The sequence below is a fragment of the Hippocampus bargibanti genome, linkage group LG04 (genome assembly GCF_051943395.1).
Source record: "Hippocampus bargibanti isolate YZ-2025 linkage group LG04, ASM5194339v1, whole genome shotgun sequence".
Taxonomy (NCBI): domain Eukaryota; kingdom Metazoa; phylum Chordata; class Actinopteri; order Syngnathiformes; family Syngnathidae; genus Hippocampus; species Hippocampus bargibanti.
Window position 1 is genome coordinate 11,816,922 of NC_142737.1, and position 27,538 is coordinate 11,844,459.

At 40.9% G+C, this 27,538-nt stretch overlaps 1 protein-coding gene across 1 annotated transcript; it reads right to left on the reverse strand.

Annotated features, from left to right (window-relative positions):
* Positions 1 to 457: 457 nt before the first annotated feature.
* Positions 458 to 27,053, reverse strand: ndufs4 (NADH:ubiquinone oxidoreductase subunit S4). Its single transcript, XM_088995464.1, has 5 exons — positions 26,944 to 27,053; positions 25,077 to 25,155; positions 2,124 to 2,296; positions 1,965 to 2,038; positions 458 to 656 (listed from the first exon to the last, which is right to left on the reverse strand). The coding sequence occupies exons 1-5, from the start codon at positions 27,036 to 27,038 to the stop codon at positions 553 to 555; spliced, it is 525 nt and encodes a 174-aa protein (XP_088851590.1). The 5' UTR covers positions 27,039 to 27,053; the 3' UTR covers positions 458 to 552.
* Between the last annotated feature and the right edge of the window lie 485 nt (positions 27,054 to 27,538).

The window sequence follows — 27,538 nt, forward strand, 5'->3', positions numbered from 1 at the left end:
AACATGAAATGTAATAACTTAAATCAGTTACGAGGGCAGATCAAGCACTGTTATGAAGTAATTTGATTTAATTTTACTAAACCCGACATCGGTAGTGTCGATGATTGACTGCACCGAACAAAAATCAAAACGCTTCCTCTTTCTCTGGTTTTTCATAAACGCAATACAACTCTGTACATTTTGTGGTCATTGAGGTTTAACCATCATCTCAGGAAAGAAAAACAAAACTTCAATCGAAGGCAGATGGAAACAAAATGTCGGCCAGAAAAACACAGCAGGTCGAGCCAACACATATATTTACCGCGCCGTTTAAACAGGTTGTGATTGGACTAATATGTCGGGTCTTTGTTACACAAGCCTCCTCACGCCGCAAACACTTCATGAATCAAATGTGAAACATTAGGAAGTCGGTAATGAGGTGAATGTTTGAAAAACGAAAGCAATAATGACGGCACGGTTTTGGTTGAAAGCGTGTGATGAAGTTTTTATTGACAAGAATTGTACAGGCGAGACAACAGAAGGTCACGGTGACTTAACAGATGCTTCTCGGGTTTACTTAGCGGACCTTCTGGTCCTCTTATCCCAAGAGAAGTTGGCGCCGTAGGATTTGGTGCGAGGCTTCGGGGTCCGTTTGTCGGTGATGTGGTAGCTCCAACCTGGAGGGCAAAAAACATCAGCGTGAGCGGTGGTCAGCGAAGTTTGCCTTGCATGGCTTCCAACTGCGAATGGCGACGGACTGACTGCTGTCATCCAGTCACGTGACCAGAAATTTAATGCCATATTTTCCATTACTTATTAGTGCACATTGTGTGATCATGGTTAACCATCGAGACTAGATAAATTAGATTTATGGTTATAAATGACCTGCGTGCTAAATTCACTGCCAGACGATGTGCAAAAATGTGTCCACTCCAGTGCCAGGGTTTTTGTCATTTTCACTCAAATTGCAGGACCCACAGACTATTGAGTTTTAGGACTACATAAACATTCAATGCAGCATAATAAACCTAAACTCTCTTCTTTCATCAGAAAAAAAAGTTTATTCCTAAATTATATGTGTTTGGTGTTATCTGAGCTTGACATGGGGGCGGCTGTACAGAATACAATACATATTGACTTCTATAGCGCTTTAACAACAGCTTTAGCTGTAACAAAGCGCTAACATGGACAAAGGGAAAATGCTGCCACCTCGTGGAAGGGAAAAACAATGCCAGAGTTCTGACCAGCGCTTTATCAGTACGCCCTACAAGAAAAATCACAATCTGAAGACATTCGGGAAAGGCGCTCGACGTCACACTTTCCAATTCCCGGATAAATTCGGGAATGGCAGCGAATGAGTTAAAAGTAACAAACTTGGGCCAATTAGATTTGCGTCATAAATTGACATTCAATTATAAGTTCTACTTTGACATAATGGTCTTTAGATTTGTTTTCTAGATCAGCTAATTTACGTTCGTAAGTTTCTTGGTATGTGCGATAGTTAGCAATATAGCCGCCCGTGTGCATGTCCGAAGTTGCTAAATGTGTTCCGGGCAACACTCAGGGAAGTTTGTGGGAATACTCATACACGTGAAGAATGATAAAATGGATTTTCTATTCATAATTTGCTGTGTTTGAAGCGGATTGGTTGGTTTTACATGATTTCCTATTGGAATTAGTGCTTTGGTTTTTTTGCAAAAGATTAATAACAAAAACTGAAGCTACGCTGACATTTTGCTGCAATAGGTGGGTTAGTTCATCCTTATCAAGATTTTCCATACCTAGATCTCTTTTACAATAAGGACATTTTGATGAATTGAAGAGAAAAGAGAAAGGCAACACGGCGTAGTCGCCTTCATCATCCCCGCCGGGCACCCCTTTGGTCCGCATGTAGCGATCAGTATGGGACATTTTTGGGTCCTTTGCCGTCGCAGTATACTGAGCCACACATGGATGTAAAATTTAATAGGCTGAAACCTAATTACCATTTTTTTCCGCAAAGGCAATGGCGTCTTCCTTGGAGGAGAATGACAGCACCATGTTGGATAATGGATCGGCACTGCGTAACAAAACCAAACAAAAAGTAAATCAAGAAACTTGTACGTGAATTTTTTTGACAAAAATCGTGAAAGAACGCTTCGTACGATGAGGCCCAGCCCATCAGCTGGTTCTCCCAACGCTCCCTGGTGTCAAAGTCCATCTTCCACTTCTTGGTGCCGTTCACTCCCGACTGCATGGCGGTTTTGGCGGGCACAAAGATGTGAACTTTGCGGCTTTTCACGTGCTCCTCCGGGACGCCCGTCACCGTGGTGATGTCCTGGCAAGCACAAAAGGCACAAATGATCTTTAACCCTTTCATGCACCCGGATCACGTGATAAACTGTATATATATACTGTACATAAATAAATAAACAAAACCAACTAAATAAATAAATAAATACGCAACAAACAATAAATAAATACAAAATATGGATCCGTAAATAAATAAATAAATAAAACTAATTAATGAACCATATAAATAAACAAGCAAAAACTAATATTTAAATAAAGGCATAAATACATCCACAAATAAATAAAACCAACTAATGAAATAAATAATTGAATAAATAAACACGCAACAAACCATAAATATATAAATCAATAAATACATCCACAAATATATACATAAATAAAAGCAACTAACTAAATAAATAATTGAATAAATAAATCCGCAACAAACAATATATAAAATCAATAAATAACTACAAATAAATAAAACCAACTAATTAAATAATTGAATAAACACGCAAAAAACAAGAAATAAAAAAATCAATATATACATAAATACATCCACAACTAAATAAATAGATAAAACACAAATATCAATAAATAAATGCATAAATACATCCATAGCTAAAAAAATAAAACTAAATAACTAAATAAATAATTGAATAAACACGCAACAAACAATAAATAAATACATCCATAAATACATCCACAAATAAATAAAGAAAACTAATTAACTAACTCCATAAATCAGCAACAAAGAAATATATAAATAAATCAATACATGTAGAAATATATCCACACATAGATAAATAAATCGCTTTTTTTGAGGGCATCCGTGCCCAGAATATCCCATCGAGCCTTTCCACCAAAATGATTAGAATACATGAATACTTTTTTAACTAAAAAGTGATTGAAGAAAAAGTGCTATGAAAGTACTATGAAAAGTGCTATGAAAGTACATTTGTCCTGGATCCGAGTTCCTATAGCCCGCTGCAAAGTTCTCTTCAATGACAACCGACGCCTCCGGACAAGTTGTGTCCATAATTTGTAAAATCACTTCAAATGACTTCTACTGATCGTATTTTACAAAGATTCCACCGCATATAGCTATATTTTACGTTTTAAGACTCGCGCTGAATATTCAGGAAGTCTTGTTTTCGAGTTGATGACGATGCCTGACGTGACGTCACGTCAGGAACGCCCCTGACTGAGAAATCGACACACAATGCATTTTGGATACTTTGTTTGGTCGTAAAACTTCGTGTGGATCCGTGGTGATGGCGAAATTAGAAGGAAAACACATAAATAACACAATGGTGAATCATTGTGTGTTGCACCAAGACTACTACAGTAAAGTCTCGTTATATCGATATCGGTTATATCGATAGTACTGCTTATTACGATACTATTTCTATGAACGCAAGGAGAAAATTTACATGCCGCAGGATCGGATATATCGATAGTCCGGTTATATCGATATTTTTTCAGACTCCCGAGAATATCGATATAACGAGACTTCACTGTTAGTTGATTCTAGTTGACACAAATTCCCAGCAGACAAATCAGCCCATTATCAACAGAGCTTGGGCGCCATCTTGTGCATTTTCTGGGACGCTACATTGGAGTCCTGATGGCTCGAATTGATACGCAAGTACTTCTTTAATCGATTGCAAACATTTATGCTTTCCTCTTCAGAACTATTTAAATCATATTCATAACTGCATGAGTAACAAGAAAGCATCTTCTTCGAATCTCAAGCCATTGTTTTGATTCTACAGCAAGGCGAAGACGTCCTGGCGTGATGTCACGAACAAGAGGGCGGGACCTTCTGAAACTCGCAATTTCCGGGGTCATTTTGAAGTAATTTTGGGACACTTTAAGTCACTTTTATTGGTGTTTTGCATTTGATTAAAAATATCAGCCTGCGTGTTTTGGGTATTTTAGATGTTATAAAACATTTTTCTGATGTCAGTTAGGAAACAAAAAAAATGGTGTCGGTTGTTCTTCAAAGGGGGTCAAGTTGGACGAAGTGAAAACTTAAGAGTCAGGAATTGACAACTGATCACATTAATCGCCGACTATTTTAAGAATGGGGAGCCATTGTTTAAATAAAAAAAAAACAACAATCCAGATTGTGTGATGTCAGCCTCCTAAGAGTAATCGTCTGAATTTCTGCGGTCTGCCATGCAAGCGGATTGATTCTCTTTGGCGTTTCATGAAAATAAGACTATCACAAACATCTGCTTTAATTTTGGAAAACAAAGACCAGACGCGGAAGTGAATCGGTTTCAAAAAGGTTAGCAAGCACAAGATCACACCCTTCCCGTCATAGGATATCGCATGTATGTATTTATTTATTTATTTTTACTCAGTAAATAATACAAAATAGACACAAATAATTATTTCATAAACTGTAATAAGAGTAAAAAACTGGTATACATGAAAGCAAAATAAATGGAGTGATGGATCAATGGAATTGTCATTTCTAAAATGATTGCATAGTGACAGGACTTATTCACACCAAAAGCAGGCAGGCCACTGTGACAACAAGACGGGATAGTTAAGGTAGGGGGGGGTGAAATCTAGGGGGTTGGATATTCCTGAGCAAGTGGTACCGCTTCAAACGCTATCAAGAATTGGGTCCAATTCTTGACGGAATTAGCAAACAAGCGATGAGAAATGGGCGACAAAACCCAGAGGAACCTCCCATCGCGCCGGCAGCAGCCACCCAAGACTGAGCCCACCCACCCCACCCTTACACCCCCTTTCAATTGGAGAATTTTACACATTTCAATGGCCATTACAACTTCAAAGAATCAAATTTTCATCATTGTCTGTCATCCGCCGCTTGATTTGTCGAGAGGAGGAAGGTGGGGTGGGGTGGGGGGGTGAAAGGGAGGTGGGTCGCTTTGCTTGAACCTCGCACACAAAAGCCCGTCTATGCTGCGGCAAAAGAGCTTCCAACCCTATTGAAGCTTGGCACAAATGACAGGTCCCACCGCCCGCCGACAAAAATATCCGGCGCAGCCCTGCCGCGACTCCATGTCATCATAAACAAGATCTGCGCATTGAAAGCAACGCAAAGGGGGGAGAAAAGAGGGAGAAGAATTCACAAGTACTCGGTAATTATTTCCGTCTGCCCCGTCTACTTAACCTTAACAATTCCTGCGTGTCGCCCAGAAGAGAAAAACATGTTCTCTTCACCCGCAGGGAGCGCGGCGGCGGATGGCTGATGACACAAGAACACCCAAGACAGTGTGAAAGTGCAACTAAATTAAGGCGCCCATGTTCTGTTTCTTTTTTTTTCTCTTCTTTTGGAAGCAAATAGAAAGTTACTAAAGAAAACCAAACATGCTTGGAAAGGTTTCCCAGGGGATGTATTTAGTAGCAATTGTACACGCGTACCAGAAGGCTCCAAGAAAAATATATACAGTATTTTACAGTGTATAAGGCGTACCGAAGTATAAGGTGCACTCCCAATGAATGGTGTATTTTCAAACTTTTTCCATATACAGGTAACATCCGAGTTACGACCGGGTTCCGTTCCGACAAAAACAGTCGTAAATCGAAATGCATTCAAAATGGCTGACGCAAGGTTTATACGACAGGATAGAATACAATGTCAATCTGTCGTTTTTAAGCGTTTTCTATTGAATACTGTTATATGCCAAAATGTTGACAGTTCATTTTTAAATCTTATAACTTTTAGTGTCATTTTAATCATTTTATATTTTGTATTATCAATCTTTATTACAGAGTCGGTGCACAGGCTTTCTGCTAACCCAAATACGCACGGCTTCCCACGCATGCGAGCTGTCCAAAAAACGCTCACCCTGCTAACGGACAAGCCAGAAGAGGTCACCTGTCGAGGCGCCGACCGTAAGCCCGACGCAGCGTTTGCGTCGCGGCGATCCCACCCACTTGAGCCGACCTCCCCCTGTCAACTTGTATTTGTACTTTGTATTACCCAGGACTTTCAATATCATCGGTGCTCGGTCCGAGCCCCTCCCTCCCACCCCCCGCACACAGACCCCGTAATCGTTTCGGGATTGTACCTTTTCTGCACCTGCGAGTTGCTTTGCGGGTCGGGTTTCCCGTTGCCGAAAACACATAAATAACACAATGGTGAATCATTGTGTGTTGCACCAAGACTACTACAGTAAAGTCTCGTTATATCGATATCGGTTATATCGATAGTACTGCTTATTACGATACTATTTCTATGAACGCAAGGAGAAAATTTACATGCCGCAGGATCGGATATATCGATAGTCCGGTTATATCGATATTTTTTCAGACTCCCGAGAATATCGATATAACGAGACTTCACTGTTAGTTGATTCTAGTTGACACAAATTCCCAGCAGACAAATCAGCCCATTATCAACAGAGCTTGGGCGCCATCTTGTGCATTTTCTGGGACGCTACATTGGAGTCCTGATGGCTCGAATTGATACGCAAGTACTTCTTTAATCGATTGCAAACATTTATGCTTTCCTCTTCAGAACTATTTAAATCATATTCATAACTGCATGAGTAACAAGAAAGCATCTTCTTCGAATCTCAAGCCATTGTTTTGATTCTACAGCAAGGCGAAGACGTCCTGGCGTGATGTCACGAACAAGAGGGCGGGACCTTCTGAAACTCGCAATTTCCGGGGTCATTTTGAAGTAATTTTGGGACACTTTAAGTCACTTTTATTGGTGTTTTGCATTTGATTAAAAATATCAGCCTGCGTGTTTTGGGTATTTTAGATGTTATAAAACATTTTTCTGATGTCAGTTCGGAAACAAAAAAATGGTGTCGGTTGTTCTTCAAAGGGGGTCAAGTTGGACGAAGTGAAAACTTAAGAGTCAGGAATTGACAACTGATCACATTAATCGCCGACTATTTTAAGAATGGGGAGCCATTGTTTAAATAAAAAAAAAACAACAATCCAGATTGTGTGATGTCAGCCTCCTAAGAGTAATCGTCTGAATTTCTGCGGTCTGCCATGCAAGCGGATTGATTCTCTTTGGCGTTTCATGAAAATAAGACTATCACAATTTTGGAAAACAAAGACCAGACGCGGAAGTGAATCGGTTTCAAAAAGGTTAGCAAGCACAAGATCACACCCTTCCCGTCATAGGATATCGCATGTATGTATTTATTTATTTATTTTTACTCAGTAAATAATACAAAATAGACACAAATAATTATTTCATAAACTGTAATAAGAGTAAAAAACTGGTATACATGAAAGCAAAATAAATGGAGTGATGGATCAATGGAATTGTCATTTCTAAAATGATTGCATAGTGACAGGACTTATTCACACCAAAAGCAGGCAGGCCACGGTGACAACAAGACGGGATAGTTAAGGTAGGGGGGGGTGAAATCTAGGGGGTTGGATATTCCTGAGCAAGTGGTACCGCTTCAAACGCTATCAAGAATTGGGTCCAATTCTTGACGGAATTAGCAAACAAGCGATGAGAAATGGGCGACAAAACCCAGAGGAACCTCCCATCGCGCCGGCAGCAGCCACCCAAGACTGAGCCCACCCACCCCACCCTTACACCCCCTTTCAATTGGAGAATTTTACACATTTCAATGGCCATTACAACTTCAAAGAATCAAATTTTCATCATTGTCTGTCATCCGCCGCTTGATTTGTCGAGAGGAGGAAGGTGGGGTGGGGTGGGGGGGTGAAAGGGAGGTGGGTCGCTTTGCTTGAACCTCGCACACAAAAGCCCGTCTATGCTGCGGCAAAAGAGCTTCCAACCCTATTGAAGCTTGGCACAAATGACAGGTCCCACCGCCCGCCGACAAAAATATCCGGCGCAGCCCTGCCGCGACTCCATGTCATCATAAACAAGATCTGCGCATTGAAAGCAACGCAAAGGGGGGAGAAAAGAGGGAGAAGAATTCACAAGTACTCGGTAATTATTTCCGTCTGCCCCGTCTACTTAACCTTAACAATTCCTGCGTGTCGCCCAGAAGAGAAAAACATGTTCTCTTCACCCGCAGGGAGCGCGGCGGCGGATGGCTGATGACACAAGAACACCCAAGACAGTGTGAAAGTGCAACTAAATTAAGGCGCCCATGTTCTGTTTCTTTTTTTTTCTCTTCTTTTGGAAGCAAATAGAAAGTTACTAAAGAAAACCAAACATGCTTGGAAAGGTTTCCCAGGGGATGTATTTAGTAGCAATTGTACACGCGTACCAGAAGGCTCCAAGAAAAATATATACAGTATTTTACAGTGTATAAGGCGTACCGAAGTATAAGGTGCACTCCCAATGAATGGTGTATTTTCAAACTTTTTCCATATACAGGTAACATCCGAGTTACGACCGGGTTCCGTTCCGACAAAAACAGTCGTAAATCGAAATGCATTCAAAATGGCTGACGCAAGGTTTATACGACAGGATAGAATACAATGTCAATCTGTCGTTTTTAAGCGTTTTCTATTGAATACTGTTATATGCCAAAATGTTGACAGTTCATTTTTAAATCTTATAACTTTTAGTGTCATTTTAATCATTTTATATTTTGTATTATCAATCTTTATTACAGAGTCGGTGCACAGGCTTTCTGCTAACCCAAATACGCACGGCTTCCCACGCATGCGAGCTGTCCAAAAAACGCTCACCCTGCTAACGGACAAGCCAGAAGAGGTCACCTGTCGAGGCGCCGACCGTAAGCCCGACGCAGCGTTTGCGTCGCGGCGATCCCACCCACTTGAGCCGACCTCCCCCTGTCAACTTGTATTTGTACTTTGTATTACCCAGGACTTTCAATATCATCGGTGCTCGGTCCGAGCCCCTCCCTCCCACCCCCCGCACACAGACCCCGTAATCGTTTCGGGATTGTACCTTTTCTGCACCTGCGAGTTGCTTTGCGGGTCGGGTTTCCCGTTGCCCCCCCCTCTCATCGTGTTTGGTATTCTTTATTTTTGATTATTCCCCTGGTCCTCTTTTTGGGACCAGCGCTTTGTGTTGTCTCTTAAGAAATCATCCTGCACGGACCTCTGTCTCTGTCGCTTACTTGGGGATCCAGACATTAAATTTAGTTCCGACGAGTCGGCTGCTTTCTGCCTCGTTCGGAACGTTACAGATCTAAACAAGAAGCACTATCTTTTATTCTACCAAATGCATCGCAAACACGCTGTGGAGATCAACAGCGTTGCTGGGCTATAAGGCGCACCAGACTATAAGGTGCCCGTTCAATGAATAAAAACAATGTTCCAAATATAATATATAAAGATTTTTCAAATACAAGACACACTACATTAAAATCCTTGATTTTCATCAAAAGATGACCCTGCTCCTTATACACAGTTGGACCTTATATGTGAAGTCATATTGAGCCACAACAGGTCGCGCAACTACTATCAGCACCCACCGACTCGATTACGCTACCATATATGAAGTAGTGCATAACCTTATAATGTGGTGTGCCTTTTACTTGGACAACTTTTATCTATTTCATTATTATATTTGGAAAACTTTTTTCATTCATTGAAGTCCGGTGCGCTTTATATCTGATAAAAAGTTCGAAAATACACCCTTCATTGGGGTGTGCCTTATACTCCAGTGCGCCTTAGACACCAGAAAATACGGTAATCATTTCAGTGTCCTTCGTTTACTGCTTCCAAAACAACTCTTACAGGCATAAAAGTTGTAAAATAAAATATTTTTAAAAATACTTTAGATGAAATAAAATGTAAAATGGAATACTTTTATTTTGAAAATACATTTGCATGAGGAACTTCCTTTCATTACATTTGGTAATTAATAGATATCATGTAGCACAATCCGCCTAACCCCAGCCTCTACTATAATGCACTGTAATGTGGTGTAAATTATATTTGGAAACAATATATTTTATATTATATTTGGAAAACCTTTATGTACTTATACAGTATATTATATTTGGAAAACTTTTTTATTCATTGATAGTGCGCCTTATCTATGGAAAAAGTTTGAAAATCCAACATTCATTGGGGGTGCACCTTATACTCTGGTGCACCTTTTACACGAGAAAATACGGTATTATTCAGTGACGTGCAGTCAGGGGAGGCAGTGCCTCACCTGTCATCTTGAAATATCAAATGAAAAAATCAATTAAACAGTTATATTTATTTATTGATTTGTACTTTAAAGTTCTTTTCCATTTAACTTCACCATTTTTGGATTTTTTTTCAAAATCGCTCAATTGTCAATTACCGTTCAAATACTATGCTAACTGTGCTGGCTTGCTCTGCAGTGAGACGGCATTGCTGTCCATCTGCATATCGCTATTATAGTGTTCAAAAACTTTTAGTATATGAAGTAAATTTCTACACTTTAGCTGGTGTATATAATGTAGAGTCACTGTACATTATAAACACTGTACTACAGTGTTTATTTTATTTTATTTTGATCAAAACTGTGTGCATAGGTGAGGCACACAGTTCTCCTGCCGCATGACAGGGGGCGCTGGTGATTACAGAGATTCTTGCGCCTCCTCGGCTGCTGAATAATAGAATTAGTGAGAGCAAACTACAGTAAACAGTGAGCAAGTTAAGTGCAACCATCCAGTCATTTTTTCGTGTTGCTTAGCCTTATTTTCAGAATGGAGGATTACATATCTAAATTGAAAGAAATAGAGAGACTTGAAGAAAGAAACTGAAGAAAGATAAGGAAGGCTTCTCCAAAGAAGTTATCGATGCCTTTCTTCAGAAGGAGCGGTGCATGGACTTCATTTATTAGTAAAGGTAACACGATAATCACGTTTTCTTAAATTCTTTTTTTCTATGCTACAGTTTATATAAAGAATGCTGACATGACATTTTAAACAAAACATGTTAACTGTTGCCAATCAAATGGTGAATAAGCTACTCTGTAGACTTCATGTTTGTAAATCTGACTGTGATGACGTCAGTGCCTCACCAACGGTGAACCTCACCGCACGTCACTGGTATTATTATACAATCCAGTGGTCCACACTACTATCATCATTACCAAGCCGCATATTGATTTGGGGGGTTACGTCTCAATCAGGACTGCATGTCATTGTGGGTATGATTGTTAGTCACTGTATTTGTACCAAAAAATGAATAAATAAATCGGGAAGATGCGAGCAAAGCAGTCCGGTAAGTGGTTTCATCCTCATACAGATTACTCGAATCACATCTCACTCCAAAAAGGTCCTTGACGGAAGGCGGTGGTAGGATGTGTCAAAACAAAGACACTAGAAACACTGGGAGCTCATTATGGGTCCCAGCGTAAGCACAAGTAGCAGTCTAGACTCGGACTATGCCTTGCACACATGAGACCGAGCACTCACGAGGTTGTCGGCCCAGCACTCTACGGGCCACAATACTGGGATTCACAAAAGGGAACGATTGTGGTTGGAATGCGCCGCGTTCCCAGGAGGACTTAGGCGGCAGGCTTTACAAAAAAAAGAGAGGAAAAACCCGCACGGTGGGCACTTTTTTTTCTCTTCTGCCACGTACAGGAAGCAAAATGAGAGCGATCAAGTTTGACACTATTCACAGAGCCTTCACGGGACCCGATAATACCTGGCCAGAATGTGGAGCTTAAAAGCGGGGTGTTGGGGTGCTCAAGTCTCCGTCACGTGAAAGCGTGTCGGTATTTGTGACACCTCCAGGCTCCGTGCCAAATAAAGAGCACGGGGAGCTTGGCCGCCCAAAGATGCTGAAAGCCGGTACCCCCCGCCCCTAAATGCTGAAAGCCTGCTGGGGGCCGATGGCATCAACGCCGCTCAATTTGGGCGGCGCAGATATTTTCCTCTGTGTTTTGACAATTTGTTATCAAATTCCAGGTTGAAGCAAAAATAATCAACAAGTGGGCTTTTTTAAATGCTCCAAGTAGCCATGAATTCAAAGATTTTGGAACTCAAGATGGATTTTTTTGTCCACTAGAGCATTTTGTTATTTTGCACTTGGATGACTTCCACCTCCTTTTAAAGAACAACTGACGCCCCTGGACAAGTTGTGTCCATAATTTGTAAAATCAGTTCAAATGACTTCTACGGAGCGTATTTTAATAAGATTCCACAGCATATAGCTATATTTTACATTTTAAGGCTCGCGCTGAATAATCAGGAAGTCTTGTTTTTGAGTTGGTGACGAGTCCGTACGTGACGTCACTAAAGGAACGCCCCTGACCGAAAAAAAGACACATTGTAGCAGTCCTTCCATCACGTCAATGTATTTTGCTGTACTTGTTTGGTCTGAAAACCTCGTGTCGCACGCAAAAGCTGCCAGAAGAGGGCGTCCAAGCTCAATGGAAGGAATTTATCAGCCTGTGGAAACGGGCTGTTTCATTTTTCACAACAGCTCGGTGGCCATTTTGTGCCTCTTTTTGGGTGAGATATTTCCCCCCCCCAATGTTGCCTCAAAATGGCACGGAATAAATTCTTTAATCGATTGCAAACATGTATGCTTTCCTCTTCAGAACTATTTGAATCATATTCATAACTGGATGTGTAACAAGAAAGCATATTCTCCGAATCTGAAGCCATTGTTTTGATTCTTCACCAATGGCGTGACGTCACGAACTGGGGGCGGGACTTTCTGAAAATGCCCAATTCGCAGCTCAATTTTTTGCGGATTTTGGACACTTTAAGTCATTTTATTGGTGTTTTGCATTTGAATAAAATATCATACTGCGTGTTTTGGGTATTTTAGATGCTATAAAACGTTTTTCTGATGTCAGTTAGTAAACAAAAAAGTGACATCGGTTGTAAGAGTCGCGCTGAATATTCAGGTATTCGAGTTGATGACGATGCCTGACGTGAAAAAAAACAAAAACCCGAACAAATTCAGGAATGCCGCTCTACGTCATATTTTCAATTCCCGAATAAATTTGTGAATGGCAGTAAATGAGTTAATGTCCTTGAATGTAATGAATGAATGAATGAATGAATGAATGAATGAATGACCTTGAAAGTAAAACTATCAAAGGGACGGCTAAGGAAGTTTGGCCAAAGGATGGACGGTTGTGTATGTGTGATGGACACAAAGTGTCCTCGGGCCAACGCGGTGTCCATTTTGTTTGAATGATTTACACAAAATTGTTCACATTTCCTGCCGAGCGTTTCCCACATTTTGGACAGTGGAAATTCAAACCCGCTTTTGCCTCCTTGGTGATATCTGCTCTGGACATTCTTGCTGATTTCATTTGCAGATCTACTTTGAAAAAATAAAAATAAAATAAGTAAGGGGACATTTTAAGGATTTTTGTGGCTAAACGTAAATGGAAAGAAAAGTGGCTCGCAAATATTTCTGATGAATGACATCCAAGAAAACGTGCTCTGCAATTCATCTGAGATCGCGAGCGGCCAAGTTGGATGACGGGAGAAAACGTGTGAGGGATGCGGGGGGCGTATGAGGGGGATAAGGACTAGCAGTTAATACCAAAAGACCTCACGGAGTTTTGGTGGAACATTGCCTAGCGCTGGGAGCGGCGCGTCCTCTGCGCCGTTACTGTTGGTTCGCTTAGCCTCGCTTTCGTCGGGGCGAATACTTGATACTCCCCTCGCGGCTATTGAAAAGAAGAAAATTATTTTAGTCTTATAACAAACCATAAAAAGAAAACTCACATCTGTTTGTTTTGTTCCTTGACGGCTCAATTATTGGAAAATCATCTGCACGCAACCGAGCCAGGTGGTGGATGCGCACAGTTAGCGTGGTGGACTTGAGTTTAGCAAGCATCTCGGGATCAAGCGTGCACAAAATAGCATTTTTTTTACGCACTGGTCTATTTACAGGTCATATATATTTCCCTACCCAATTATTCATAATAATAATTATCATAATAATAATACTTTACATCAAGGGTGGCAAACTCATTTTTTGCTGTGAGCCACACTGTAGTTATGTTTCCTCTTGGCGGCCATTTTGAATTTGGGGAAGCCATTAGAATGTTTAATCCCCTCAACATATTACATATAAAATGCATAACAAATTAATGAATAACTAGTTTTCAAATTTGATGTAAAAAATAATGACTGTTATTGTGGATTACATACGACAATTCGAAATTTTGGTTCGGACATTAGCAAGCATCATGGAATTTCACAAGTTAGATTTGGGCCTTGACTTTGACACCTTTGTACTACGTTAACAAACACAAGAACAACTAAACCACAGATAAAATTGGAAATAATAAAAAAATGTTTTTAACTCATTCACTGCCAGACGATGTGCAAAAATGTCTCCGCTCGAGTGCCAGGGGTTTTGGCATTTTCACTCAAATTGGAGGACCCACGGAATATTTAGTTGTTGGACTACTTAAACATTCAATACAGCGTTAGAAACCTTAGACTCTCTTCTTTCATCAGAAAAAAGAGTTAATTCCTAAGTTATATGGGTCTGGAGGTAGCTGAACTTGAAATGGGGCGGCTGTACATAATACAATACAATACAATACATACATATTGGTTTATATGGCGCTTTAACAGGTAAAGCTGTCACAAAGCGCTAACATGAACAAAAGGCAAATGCTGCCCCCTAGTGGAAGGGAAAAACATTGACAGAGGTCTGACAAGCGCTTTATCTGCACCCCCGCAAGAAAAAATAAAACCCAAACAAATTCGGGAGTGGCGCTCCACGTCACACTTTTCAATTCTTGAATACATTCAGAAATGGCAGCGAATGAGTTAACAGTTAGCATTAGCATCCTAACCTACTGCTCCAGCGAGGTCATGCTAATTGAGCTATCTTGATTCTTGACACTACCTGACAAAGAAAAAAAACGGTGTTCATTAAAATATGCCGACACTTATTTTTACGCTGACTACATAGCGTATGACCGATGGTGTCTGGTTATGTGACAAAACGTCTCCATTGGCAGCAGATGCCATGACAGCTACGACACGTCGGTCGTACGCTCGGGCTATTATAGCGCAAACTTCCGCAAGACAAAGCTGCAGCTCGGCAGCCCCTAGAGAGGTCGCGGAGGTCAGCGGAGCTGAATTATGTTGAGTCAGCATGTGTTGAAAGCACAAACACATCACCCTTAACCCCCTCTGGCGCCCCCCCACCACGCTATCCCAGCAGCACCCAGACCGAGACCCTCACTCAACAAGCTCCGCCGGTTCCCACCTTTGCCGCATCTTTGAAGTGCCTCCCCCCAAAAAAATAAAGTGTGCCAATTACCGATCGGACATAGAAACAAATCTCAAGTTGCTGGCCTCATGTATGGCGACGGTCAAGAAGCAGCTGGCGCGAGGGTCATCTCAGATCTCACGTTACGCATACCGTCAAGATGGAAAAGGCCGGATGGACCGAGTCTTTGTGGGTCTCATGTCTGCTGCGTAGCATCCCATCCCAAACTCGCTTCAAGTGTTCTTTTGGACAGATGTGGTGAGTTTCTGCCAACATTACAAAATGACATCCATCTTTTGCGAAATAACGCAGATCCATCCAGAGCAAGTGATTTGCCAACATTGGACGGCAACCGATTTAAAAAAAAAGCTGCTTAAACATGTTCGGAATGACAGCTTCACGAGGCTAAATACCTGAAACGCGATCCGAAATGGAACCGCCTATTAGAATTTGTCACTCATTAATCCTACCGGACTGTCTGTAGTTTGGAGTCTTCCAAAAAATTTAACAGTGATACATTATTTTTTTGTCCTCTCTGTCAAATTTCCAAGTGAAGTAGCCAGAATAGAGATTTAATAAAAAGTTTTTCATTTCACATGAACCCTGTAACCTGATAACACCATAACACCCTGTCCACTGGAGTAACACGCTGTCCCCAAAAAGGTTTAAAAAATCACCGAACTCGATTGCGTCCAAGAGAAGGTCTATCCTGTGGTTATGAACTAAAAGAAGCATGCAAGGTTTTTATTGGCTCTGCCGAAACAACACTTTTCTAACTTTCTATAAAACTAATCAACACTGACAAGGGCTGAGGACTACTCTTAAGAGGCTTCATTTCGAGAGTGTCAATGAATGAAGTACTATTTAGCGGATGATGCATAATAAGGCCCTTCAAAGACATCCCACATCCGCAGACACAGCTGACATTTTTTTTCACGTTCTTTTCGAGAGTGCAACCAGACAAAACACACTTCACTTGTCTGGGGTGGGGGCGAAGGGGTGGTGTTGAGGTTGGGTCTGGTGTCGCAAACTGGGGCTCGACAGGCTCGGAGAATTATACACCCCTGTTATTGCATACTTAAACTGGATGGGCTAAATGGAGCTCCGCCTGTGAGGCGGTTTTATCGTAATTCTGCCTCTTGAGTGGACAAGAAATACATTTTTATATTATGAATGGGTATGTACAAAGGTGTTGGAGATGAGATGCTCTTGAGCGACACAAGAATGATGTTATCTCCACTGAAGGCGTTTCTATTTGTAGTTTGCGCTTCCGAGTAGATGGCTATGGTGCGCCTAATTCGGAAAAATCAGGTTACCATATTTTCCAGACTATAAGGTGCACCTAAAAGCCTTCATTTTCTTCAAAAGATGACCCTGTGCCTTAGATGTGAAGTACCGTATTTTAGGATGTATAAGGCGCAACCAAAAGCCTAGATTTTCTTTAAAAGATGGCCCTGTACCTTATACACAGGTGTGCATTATATATGAAGTCATATTGAGCCACAACTGGTCTCACAACTGCTGTCAGCAGCCACTGACTCAATTTCCCCCGGTAGAAGTAGTGCGTAACCCCAGCCGCGACTGTTGTGCCTTATAATGTGGTGTGCCTTATATTTGGAAATATTTTATGTATTATATTTGTAAAAGCTTTTTTATTCATTGATGGTACGCCTTATAGTCTGGTGCGCCTTATATATGGAAAATGTTTGAAAATAGACCATTCCTATACATGGGAAAATACGGTAATATTGACCTGCAACAGGTCTCACAACTACTATCAGCAGCTGCCGACTCCATTTCCCCTGTAGAAGTAATAATAATAATAATAATAATAATAATAATAATAATAATAATAATAATAATAATAATAATAATACTTGTTATTATTATTATTATAATTATTATCATCATTATTATTGTTATTGTTATTATTAATTCATAATATAATATTTAATAAAATTTTAATGCCAAATTATTAAAAAAAACACTATGGAAATTTTCAAGAAGATTGGTCATCTCTGAAAATTATTTTTTTTATTGTAATGTGATACTCTGATAAAACCCTGGAATATTTTTGAGCTCATAAAATTGCATAATGTAGTGTGCCTTATATAGGCAAAAATTTCAAAATATGTCATTCATTGAAGTTGTGCCTTATAATGCAGAAAATATGGTACATAAAACACAGGGCCACTCCATCTTTTGGATCAAAGTGTTCTGAAGGCGCCGGCAGCCTCACTCGCACCAATGAGAACAGCCGTTGGCAGAAGTAATAACAACGCCGTCCAAAACCTTCCCGATGCCATACGAACGAAGCAAAAGCGCGATTGGTTGTGACACAATTAGGACGATGATAATTGGACGCATCTTGGAGCTGTCAATGGATTTCATAACAAGACAGCTTTCTCACAATCAGATCAGTTCAGTTAAACATGTCCTCGATGGCCGCTTTGCAGCGAACATCAAAAGCACAGGTGACAAAGTCAAGGCCCCGGGGCCAAATCTGGCCCGACGCATCATTTTATTCTGCCCATGAAAGCAAATCAAACTTGTGAAATTCCATGATGCTTGCTAAAGTCTGAACCAAAATTTAAAATTGTCGTATGTAAACCACAATAACAGTCGTTGAAAACCAGTTATTCATGAAGTTTTTGTGCACTCCAGATGTAATATGTGGAGGAGATGAAACATTCTAATGGCTTCCTGAAATTCATAACAGCCCTGAGAGGAAACCATAACTACAATGTGGCTTTGACAACCCTGATCTAAAACAACTGCTAGCTACATTGGCGCTTTTGCCACGCGACTAAAGGGGAAGCAGGAACATTTGAGGCTTACTGAACTACTGAAATTACTGAATAGTTTAAACCGCAACTTAAACCGCAACTCTTTAGCTTGGACGGGATGTTTGCAACCCGGAAAATAGTTTCCTATAAATGTTAGGAGAAAGTAAATATTTCCCCAATTAACTCATTCACTGCCAGACGTGCAAAAATGTGTCCACTCTTTTTGTCAGTGTCACTTGAATTCCAGAATCCACAGAATATTGAGTTTTAGGACTACATAAACATTCAACACAGCGTTAGAAACCTTAGACTCTCTTCTTGCATCACAAAATAAAGTGTTAATTCCTAAATTACATGGGTCCGGAGTTATATGAGCTGGAAATGAGGGTGTCTGTCCAAAATACATTGCAATACATACATATTGGTTTTTATAGCGCTTCAAGAGCTGAAGCTGTAACAAAGCCGTAACATGGAAAAAAGGCAAATGCTGCCTTGTGGAAAAGCTAAAAAACATTGCCAGAGGCCATTGCAAGCGCTTTATCGGCACCCAAGCATGAAAAAACAAAAGGCGAACAAATTCGGGAATTGCGTCATATTTTCAATTCCAGAATAAATTCGGGAATGGCAATTAATGAGTTAAGAAACCTCGCCGTTCTACGCGGCAAACAGACAAGCTAGTTTCGTGCTTGAGCACATATTTTCCTCCCCGACTCGCCACCGCTGACCCGTCTCCACTCTCTTGTAAAACCCAAGTGCCTTTCAAGAACTCTATAACAAGGCTTCACAAGCACTTTTAAGATGATGGTGTCGTCTTTACATGCGGGTGAAAAGGGAGCTTACTTTTGCCGCGGCTAACTTCAACTACTCGAACAAATCGCCGGTGGATTAGCGCTTCATTTGATGCACTTTCCTAGACTGGGGGGCGGAGGGTGTCAATGATCTCTGCCAAAGGGGCGAGAAAGTAAAGCGGGAAGGTTGGGCCACAAGTGACGGGAGGTCGCAGACATTCCGTGTAAAAGCTGTGTATCAGTGGCCTGCCAGCCGGACGCTGGGAGCTGCCCAGCATGCTTAATCAAACAGTAATTACAAACAAAAGCAGGTCGGCATGGGCAGTCTAGAGAACAGCTCTGGGCACCGCCGGTCCATCACGCAGGGGCCCCCCACCCCCGCTCCTTCCTTACTTTTGGCAGGGTATCAATTGAGGCATTTTTTTTCCGCCACTGTGTTCAGAAGCACGTCAAACTGTGAAACATTCTATGGAAAAGACTCACCGCGATGGGCAGATATTGTCATTTACCCCAACTGAAAGTATTTTTCATGTAACTGGGGCCAATTTTGTCATTGGTTGCCATGACAACAAAAGTCTAATTTATTTGGGCTTGTTGGTTTGTAAAGGTGTTCAATGTTTCTATGTGAACCTCCTCAGATGTCTGGCACTGCCACCTCTGTCCATCAGGGATATATATGTATAGAGCCAGAGCTACCAGCACAATTTTAGTTTGCAGACAAAGCATTACGGGTGAGGAGCGAAACGTCCGACAAAGAAGTACAGATGACGGCTGAAGAAACCTTTTCATCAATTCCTTAGTTATTGTATGTCTTGTCGAACATATTGGAGAAATGTCGATTGTTGTTTTAAATGTCTTTTAGTTTTCACAGTGTTCCACAATAAACGTTTTGGATATCAGTACGAGGCGTCATCCTTGACCGGGGTAGGGACATTTCACTTAATTGATATCAAGAAAACTATTTAGGGGAAAGAATTGTTTTTATTTCATTGCAAAATGTATGATATAAGTTATGAATTGTTGCTGTCCCAATAAATCTCACGGTATAGTTTGTTTCTACAACACAAAGAATGTCATTGATGTGTGTGCGGACACATGTCTTTCATTGACGAGTGACAAGACGGTCTGAACTGCCCGATGAGAAACAGATGAAGACGGGGAGGTAAAATTTACGCTCTCCAACTAAAGGGGGCGGAATTACACGAATCCGTTTCAGAACAAGAACTTGAAAAAAAACAAGTCGCCGCAATTTTAACGCTTCAGATGGAAGACCACACCTTAGCTCCCAAAACTGTAACAACAGGAGCTTCCTAGCCACACAGAATCCAAGAAGTAATTATTCCCCCCCTCCCCATCTCAGTATTCTTTCTAAACTCTTACAAAATCCTGAGCTCCAGGAGACTCGCCCCCCTAGCTTACCCTCCCCCGAACCTCCCAATCCTTCTGTAATGGAGATGAGTACTACACAAACCGCAGATCCGAGTTCCTGTAAGCAGCGTTTTGTTTGGGATCGATGGGCAAGATACCGAATGTCACCCAAAGACTAGGGTTTTGCCGGGGGGCCAATATGCAAGTTCATCTAAAAGAGGTGATTCACAAAGGTTGGCAACCACAACGCAGCATTTTTTTTCTGCTCGGGATGGAGACCGCGTGCAAACCCAACGTAACATCTCGGCGGACCGACCGAGACCTCTGACTGGTCGAAGCAGAAAGTAATTCGCACATATTAACGTCCGGATGAATGACTAGCGTGCTGACATAGTCTGAATGGCCAAAATGGAGAGCGCTCCCATTAGCCTCTCCCATGTGAGACGGGTGGGGTGCGGGGGGCACCGACTGTCCCGCAAACAGCTGAGGGCCTCTCTTTTTGGGCCCGTTTGAGCAAGTGTTGGAGTTCTTCCCGCCGTCGTCACCGTCGGTCCACAAAGGGACCTCTGTGGCCGACAGCACTAAAGTGGCCACTGTCTTTTCTTCGGGAGTCTCAGGGTGTCTCACAAACTTTTTTCCAAGCTTCTTTTCTTTCACCACCAGCACCCCCTCCTCGTTTTTTTTTTGGAGGCCCTCTTTTTTTTCCTTCTTCTTCTCCTCTCCGCTGTTCCTCTCAGTAGCCCCCACTGAGAGGACAGAGACAGACACTCCACCCAGCCAAAGGTTTGTCTGCCAGTATGGTCAGCTTTTGGTGAGGAACAAAAGCACACTGACACTGCCCACACACAGCACCGAGGCCCACCAACACCCCCCTCCCTCCACTGGCCCAGCAAATCCTAAAAACAAGCCCTCCAACATACTCCCTCGTTCTTACCAAAAACACCCTCTATTTGTTATCTTTTATCTCATTTTTAATGGCTTTAACAGTCACACCACTAAAGAGCAGCACAATCTGCTTGAGGACAAAACGGTCCATCTCGGATTTGTTGAAAAACAGTCTACAATATGATACATCTTTGTCTATAAAACGCCTCCAGCTGTGCTTGGAACAAAATGCCGTACTGAATATTAAACATTAAACAACCGTAACACAACAGCAACTGACCCTTTTTCCCCCCTTTGGGAAACAGAAGAAATATACACCATTAACAATAGTACATACAATTTTTGAAGTACTATTTTCAGTTCATCAGGTTATGATCAATCACGGTTCTGAATGTCGCATGACCACACTGAGAAAACAAATGCATCCACATTCAGTCTGCCTTCTTTTCCTTTCGGCTTTTGCCTTCAAGGGGTCGCCACCGCGAATCAGTGTCCTCCATCTTCAGAAGTTTGATTTGCATGTTTTTTTTGGCCAAGCCTGAATGTAGTAAAATGGCCGCCACATTGAGTTGGCCTGAATGTGGCAAAATGGCCACCACATTCATTCAGCCTGAATGTGGCAAAATGGCCGCCACATTCATTTGGCCTGAATGTAGGAAAATGGCCGCCACCTGAGATCGATAAAAATGGACAGGGGGATTTTGCTGCTCATATCATATTCCACATATGCAATATTAAACAGAATGTCGTGTTTGTACAACATTGCCGTGAAGAAAAAAAAATCATGTTGGCTTCCCCTTTAAAATTCTCTGGATTATGTTTAATGACAAAAGGTATCATGCCGCTGCCGTTGATGTACATGTTTTTTAATATAACTTACAAATAAAATGTCCGCGACCCTAATGAGGAATAAGCGGTACAGAAAATGAGATGAGATAAAATGTACAAACAACAAAACTATTTAGCTTCCGTTTTTATGGTGACTTGTAGGTTGATGAAGTACAAATAAAATGTATTGTTATTGTTATAACAATACACATTAATTTTCAGTGTTTTTGTATTTTGTCTGTTTTTGGTGTGTTTTTTTTTTATTTTTATTTTTAAGGTTTGAGCTCAAAATGAGCCACCATGATTCAGTCAAGACATTTTGGACACAAAATCATGAATAAACATATTCTGCCATTTATTCACTTACCAGTGTACAAATAAAACTTGAGTGATGATGAGACATGTGCAGTACAACCGCCATTGATTTGTGATTTTTGACGTAAACACGACATCAAGAAATACTGCCATCAAGCAATTAATAGTTGTTTTTCAAATAAACTTTAGCAAATTAACTATGCTGATTTTGATTTGTATTTTTCTGACTTGTTTCAGCTGAAAATAACATTGATTGTGTCGGGTAATTCTTGAAAAAAATTAACAAATAAAAAATTAGCATCAAGCCATCTTGAGGAATGATCCCTTGTAGGTGCTTTCCCTGTGATAATTTTATCTAGTTCCTCATCAATTGTGTTCTGTTTAGCTGGGTTGATAGCTTTTTGCATCAAGTGTACAGATGGCTTGTGCGGGTTGTTTGTGCAGCCTGATTGATGGGGTATTTTAACCTTGCAGTCTACACTTTGCCTTTGAACTATCAAAGTTGAAACTCTATAACCGCAGACTGGGGGTGTTGAATAAAGGACAAAAACAGTCAGTTGCCATTTTGTTGTTAAAAGAACGGGCTAGTTCATGAACGACACATCACTCATTGAGGCAGTTCCGTGTATAAAAAAAAGTTTGTATGCCAAGGTAAAGTTCGTATACCAAGGTAAAATTTTCATACATTTCACGTTCGTAAACCGAAAAGTTCATAAGCTAAGGGGTTCGTAAACCGAGGTATCACTGGACTTGTCACATAGACAATCACCGGAGAAGATCCATACTAAGTGAAAGTGAATTTGCGTCTTCCTGTTAGCATCTTGTTGCAAAAATAATAATAAAAAATTGACAGAAGAAATAATTTCATGCTGGCGCGTGTTTTATGCAGCAGTCTTTCGTGGCTTTGGCGGTTCCGTCATATTTCAGATATACTGTTTTTTTGTTTTGCACATCGTTCATATTGGAGTGGGTTTAACAAAACAACTGTACTACTTCATATGACAAATATGAACAAAGCCCCTAAAGACTCATTGTGTGGGATGTTTTTACAAGATTAATTTAAGCTGGAAAATATGAGCAAGTTCATGGGTAAAATATATTGGCAAAGTGAAGCAAAGCAAAGGCCCAAACTGGATTATGGGACAAAAGCTACATTAGCTCCAAATTCATTTACAGTGTTGGAATCAAATAGCCTGTCATGGTCAAATTAAACAGTTATGAGGTTTGGGGTTCGAATCTTGGCTCAGGCATCCTTGTGAGGAATTTGTGTGTGTTCTTGTGGTTTTTCTCCTGGTTTTCTTCTTTCCACATTCCAAAAACTTGGAACATTAAATTCATTGCAGACTGTGGACAAGATATTGTTCAGAGGTATAAATGGCTCTTTCTCTCCCTGCAACTCAGTGACGAGCCTGATCAGGCTTGGGCTATGCAGTGACCTTTCATGAGGACAAGTGCTCCACTTTATAGAAAATGGTTGTTGGGTTTGCCCATTGCTCATTTTGCTGTCTGTATTCATTACTGGCAAATTATCATTACAACAAAAAATGTCACTTTTGTAGAGGAGAATAGAAGATAACTGCTTGAAAAGGAATGATTATTACTGCAATAACTTTGAATAATGAAAGAGAGCAGAGCGCTGATGCGTATGTGGAACTGTCGCGGCTCGGAATTGAAGCAGATTTACATGGGACAGGAGCTGTGAGACAATCTCTTTTCGTCAATGGATGCAACAGCTTCGTGTTTGCTTTCAACATTTTGCTTGTAGTAGACATGCATCTAGAACTGTTTGATACAATAAAGAGGGTGCAGAAAGTGCAAAAGATTGAATGACTGTCTCTCTTTTTTGTTGTGTCACATTATTTGTTATTTCGTTTTTTTGTTCTTTTGACTTCAAGATGGCACCGCAAGAGTGGCTGCCTTTCCAGCACCTCCTGTATTTTGTTTTTCTACTTCTGTCACGATCTGGTCGGCGACCAACAGGTGGCGCTGTCGGCCCCACCTGCACAGGTGCTGGTCGTTCCGATCAGTGGCAGACTGTCACGTTCTGGTTGGCGACCAACGGGTAGTGCTGTCGGCCCCGCCCTCAGTTGTACAGGTGTTGGTCGTCTTCATCAGTGGCAGTTAAAAGGACTCCCGGCACGACCATTCGTTGTCAGGTCATTGTATGTGTTTGCGTCTCCCAGTCAGGTTTGTTTCATCTTGGCAGATTTTTACTCATGGTTTTCTTTAATACTTTGTACATTTCTGTTCGGATGACTTTGATATTTTAGATTTTGTTCCTGCTGACATTATTTTAATACAATTTGTCAAATACAACCTGCTGTTCCTTCCTGCCTGCTTATTTGGGATCCACAACCATCACCACCCCGCGAATCGTGACAAGTTCTTCCTTTCCTTTCCTCTTCCTTTTATAACTTTGCTGCTGTGAAATGTAAATTTTGCAAGACTAATAAAGGTAAATCTAGTCCAATCCAATAAAAGTTTAGCATTTTTAAATTTGGTTGTCATTCTTCAACTTTGACACTTGACATCCATCAACGCAAGTCAACGTATCATAATTACAGTGCTTGCCAGGATTTCACACTGTTTCTAATTTTGACTGATTCCAGGAGCTGTTTGGCAATAGACGGGGAAGTGTTTATAACATGTTCTTCCACAAAAGCATGATTGTTCTGGCCACTGATGAAAGCATCGTGCGGTTGCAAAGCAGGGCATGAGACAAACGTCAATGTTTGCGTCACGTTGTAACGAAGACAGAATTCCTTACCAGTTTCTCATCTACTGTGATAAGCTGCGTGTCTCGTCCAGCTCCCTCCGCCAGCCTGCGAGCGGAGGTGCTTGTAAACCTAAAACCATTAGATACGTGTTAGACATGGAGAAAAATACATGCAAAATTGCACAAGAAGAAGCCATAGTGACAATCATGCAAGTCAGACTATCTAAAAATATGAAGTGACAACGTGGGAATGCCCTCCCTGTCGACGATTACTTCTGTCTGGTGAATTTCAAGCCTCGTATGGCTCTCATCCTAATGACAGGACGCGCTTCGTGTTAACTGCGGTCAACTGACTGTGTAGGCTCTTTGTCGATGTGCAATGTGCCTGCAAGATTGTCATTCTTCTGGACAACTACAAGGCCGCTCCGCTTTGCCATCAGGAGTAATAAAGCGATCGCAACGTTTGAAATTCATTTATAGACATCTATCCATACATTTTTACAGTGCTAGTATTTTTATGAAACTGAAAAAATTCCTACTCTGTTATATGCTTTTTACATATCCTCAGTTAAAGGTACAAAAACGACTTTAAAGTAGAGAAAACATGTTATCAATGGGGCCACCCTGTAGTCGAGTAGTAAGCACGCCGGCTTCACAGTGCAGAGGTCGCCGGTTCGGCCTCTCTGTGTGGTGTTTGCATGTTCTCCCCGGGCCCGTGTGATTTTTCTCCGGGTCCGCCAGTTTCCTCCCACATTCCAAAAACATGCATGGCAGGCAGATTGAACACTTTGAACACTTCAAAATTGTCCCTAGGTGCAATTGCGGGAGTGACTGTTGTATGTCTTTGTGTGTCCTGCGATTGGCTGGCAACCAATTCAGGGTGTCCCCCAGCTAGTGCCCGACGACGGCTGGGATAGGATCCAGCCCCGCCACCGCAACCCTAATGAGGAATAAGCGGTACGGAAAATGGATGGATGGATGTTATCAATGGAATCTCACCCTGGAGAGCATGCGGACAGTCGGAGGTCAACGCATTGTTTTCTTACAATGACTAAGTTACTGTTTGACTAGAGAATGGTCCCAAACTATGACATGGTGGACAAATAAATACTTATCACTAGAAATACATACATGTATGTCATATACAGAACTATCTAATCACATGATCAGATTTGTTTATTTATCTTTTTCAATAGTGTAAAGAAAGAAAGTTCAATTAAGATTTGTCTTTATCTATTTTAAGGTGACGTAAATTGGGCAATTAAAAAAATAAAAAAAATCCAATGAGCAGATAGAGAGAGATGGAGAGAGAGATGGAGAGAGAGATTAATAGGACAGGTTGTTTTTTAGGTAAATTGCAACTAATCAACATTTTAAATAATTTTAATTCCCACATAGCAGGCTGAAATGATTATTTTTGTTGAAGGAAAAGGCCCCCATTAGACCACTGCACCCCTTGTAGATCTGTTAGTGTTAGTAACAATATTCTTACAACCCATTTCTCGAGATACATGTTGTTCTAGTCATGTCACAAAAATTTAAGAACTTATCAGGGCACGTTTATTCCCGAAGAGAAAATTTGAGCTGATCAATTCTGCGTAATGTTTGACATCATCTAGCATTAGCTAATCAGATGGCTAGCCGCAAGTGCATAGGGGGACATTGTTGTTCTAAATATTGACATCGTGATCTAAATGTTTCAGTTCACACGTTTAGCTTCCACGTTTTAACTAACAATCGCTTATTTTGAATGACATGGAGGCATTTAGTGTCTATTATTATCCATTGACCAAAAATCCACACGACCTCCGTGCTACGTTGCCTTTTTTCCATCAAATAGAAGTAGCACGTCTTTCACAGTCACTCCAATGAAACTCAAACGGGTGTAAAATGACCACACAAGTGATGTAATGTTTACCTGAGTGGGTTCAGGAACAATTTAGAAGCGGCGCCGATCATAGAAAGTCGACTTAGTCCCACAAGTGACATTGAGGACGCCATGTTTGTTGTCATCAAGCACCTACGGCAACTGCGGCAGGTCAAAACACTTACTTCAAACAATCATCTGGACGTAAAACCACACGCCATAACTTACGAAATTCTTTGAAATTGGTGAATAACGTTTTTATTAATAATAATACCCATCCATTTTACATTTATAAGCGCATTTCAAACTTCTCAAGGGCACTTTAAATAAAATGAAACAGATCTGTATGAATGATGATCCGGTTGTTGAAAAGAAGTAATTAAAATAATTATAGTACACACTTGAATATTATAGAATAGCATTTTGTACACATTTGAATACGTACAAAAAGGCAAAAAATTAACTCAATATTTCATTTCTACAGCTTTTACAATATTGCAAACCTGTTACAGATACTCATGTAACAGAAAAATATTATTGAATAAATACTTTACAATTATAGAAAGACAAGTGACATTCTTTCTCAGGAGTATTTTAATAAACAGAATTGCAAAGTCAATGCTAGTAATGTCAGCATGTAAGGTGT